The sequence below is a fragment of the Dendroctonus ponderosae genome, unplaced genomic scaffold (genome assembly GCF_020466585.1).
Source record: "Dendroctonus ponderosae isolate FM_Combo_2020 unplaced genomic scaffold, Dpon_F_20191213v2 Dpon_F_20191213_10, whole genome shotgun sequence".
Taxonomy (NCBI): Eukaryota; Metazoa; Arthropoda; class Insecta; order Coleoptera; family Curculionidae; genus Dendroctonus; species Dendroctonus ponderosae.
Genome location: NW_026017111.1, coordinates 1,410,401 through 1,413,207, shown reverse-complemented (window position 1 = coordinate 1,413,207; position 2,807 = coordinate 1,410,401). Strand labels below are relative to the sequence as shown.

At 38.2% G+C, this 2,807-nt stretch overlaps 1 protein-coding gene across 1 annotated transcript in view; it reads right to left on the bottom strand.

Annotated features, from left to right (window-relative positions):
* LOC109542717 (nephrin) overlaps positions 1-2,807 on the bottom strand; it is a gene marked incomplete in the record, with an annotated part of 44,927 nt that overhangs the window by 5,081 nt on the left and 37,039 nt on the right. The window contains 1 exon segment of the mRNA XM_048662163.1: positions 1,265-1,473. Coding sequence (XP_048518120.1) covers positions 1,265-1,473 — 209 coding nt within the window.

Sequence of the window (2,807 nt, the reverse complement as noted above, 5' to 3'; positions counted from 1 at the left end):
AATTTACACAAACTCATGATTGGTAAAAATCAACGTTCTTTTAGGTCTTTGCCTTCTTGAAACCGTAAATTTGTCTTTCGAGAGACAAATTTAAGGTTTCAAGAAGGCAAAGACCTAAAAGAACGTTGATTTTTACCAATCATGAGTTTGTGTAAATTTTAAATCTGATGATGGCGCTGTTGTCTCGCCGAAACGTAATGAAGTAAACGATGTTTCAAAGAGACAAATTTAAGGTTTCAAGAAGGCAAAGACCTAAAAGAACGTTGATTTTTACCAATCATGAGTTTGTGTAAATTTAAAATCTGATGATGGCGCTATTGTCTCGCCGAAACGTAATGAAATAAACGATATGCAAATTTTGGTTTGACACTTTGACTGGAGCCCAGGAAAGGAAATAATGTAATAACAATTACACGCGATCAGGAAAATAAATGAAAATAAATGTCTTAAGCAAAAATAATCAACACCAGCGTTTTCTTCAGTTTTTGCCACTAAATCCGTGTGGGCACGGCATTTGGGCTCGGCAGAACAAATACACTAGACTCCAATGCGATTGCTGACCCTCATTTTAACTCCAAAAAACACTGAAAACTTTCATTTTCTGCCGCATGCACTCGATTTCTTCATCAAAAGAAGAACACATTTTGCGCGAGTTTCAATCAAATCCATCTATGGTTCTGATATTTCAAAAAATGTTTTTTTGAAGCACTTTGACCATGAATGACCAAAGAATATCCCGGTAATCCTTTGATAATTTTGATCACCTTGTAAATTTCCTTTGTTCAATAATGACGTTTTTGTCTAGTAACTACTTGAACTTCCACTGTTTCACGCGATCTTCGCACTGCATTTTGCTAATGTTGCTTTGTGAATATTTATTTTCAATTCATCTTTCTCTATTATATAGTTGATTTATATGTAAATCGCAAAAACAGCATGTTTATGCCCGTAAGCAGTTGAAACCGTAAAATTCGCAGAACCAATCCCGAAAAAATTACCATTTATCAAGTTTATTTAGGGTCGCGCTATTTATGAGCTTTCTGAACCGATTAAACTCAGGCAGCTTTTCAGAAACGCGGGTTTTGGTAATTACATATTAATTCAACACTCATTAATAAGGAAGATTAATTGCCGGTTTATAAATACAAATCAGGATGAAAAGACGGATTTTTTAGTTGCAGCAAAACCCCCATTGGGAACGTGATTTTGCGGCCAACAGCTGCTCAAATCACTTAACCCCTGCTAAATAAACAACGTGTTTTACCGATTATGGTTAGATTGTATCGAATGCTTCTGGTTTGCTGATTCCGAAAATCCACTCGACATCTATAGACGCCTTCGTCGCGACGCTGCACATCTTCCACCACCAATTCAGCAGGTTCAGTGCTCGTTTTAAAGCTTGCTCTCGTCCCAAACACAGCTGGAGCTGACCAGTGTCTTGCCTGGAAGATGGACTTGCCCCTGCCATCCACACTGGAAAAGAAAACACCATTTCATAACAAGCCATAGTTTGAGCAAGATTTACTGGGTTTTTTGAGCAAAAGATAGTTAAAACTCCCATAGCGGAAAGTGGTTTTTCTGTTGCTCCTGTGCAAGATCTTTCATAGCTACTGCTAATATGCCTATTCTTTAGGTCCGCACGGGCCTTGAATGCTGCTAGTTTGCGACTTAATTTGCCATTTTTCGCGATAAATTCTCCCACATAATGATGCTGTCAATAAGTTTGGGAAGTTTAAAACATCCGAAGAAAAGACGGGAAATTTATACCGCAATAAGTGTATCCAATATCGATAAATCTTCGGTGCCATCTGGAATAAGAAGGACCCTTAGACGAGCTGCAGCTGATTCAGTGTTTGTAAAGGACCTCCCCAAAGTCCGCTGGCCGTAAATCTAACCGTATCGAAAGAAATACAGTCAAGTACAGAACAAATATCCGAGTCCTGGCATGGAAGGCTCCACTGTCAAATAAATATAGGCGGTTAAGTAAACAGAGCTTTATCGCTCCGGCTTTACTGTCTTTATAATAGCTGAAGATTTTCCATCTGGAATCTGAAAAATAAATTTATTATTTCGAACGAAGTGGGTTAGAACTGGGCAGGAGCGTCGCTGTCTCCATTGGTCAGCCGGCAATCGCACGTGTATTTTCCTGCAAATGTCGTAAAAGCTCTTTTTATTTCTTTTAAATAAGAAGTTCGACACAATTCAGAAAAATGTCTTCTCGGCCGAAACGTTTGGATGGTTGGAGGATGGTTAATGGCAAGGGCGGATCCAGGGGGGGAGGGTCATGATATTGCAACTCAAAAAAAATCACGCAAATCTAAAACTTCTTGAATTCAAACATTTTTTGAGAAAACTGCCAACATTTCCCCATCCATGGTTCACTTTCTAAAAAATCATTTATTTCTGCCTAGAATGATGTACAAATGAGCGTTCTTGCCCATTTTGCTTCCGAAAAATCAGCAAAACCGGGAGGAAAAACATGAAATTTCGGCAAAACCTTACACCTAAGTGTCTGTTATTCAAGTTTCGCTTTCTGCGTCAAAACTACTAAAATTTCCTCACTCACGTTGTTACGACTGAATCGAGTTTTCAATTCTCTATCCAACGATGCCAAAACGAATTTTGTAGCTCAAATGGTTCCTGAGAAACTTTGAGAAAAACAGCGTCATGTTTGAGTCGATTTTGCAACTCAGAAACGAACCATGCAAGTCTAAAACTTCTTGAAATCAACACTTTTTGAGAAAAACGCCCACATTTCGTTATCAATTCTTCAGTTTATAAAAAGCTCAATTAGTTCTCTTTGAAAT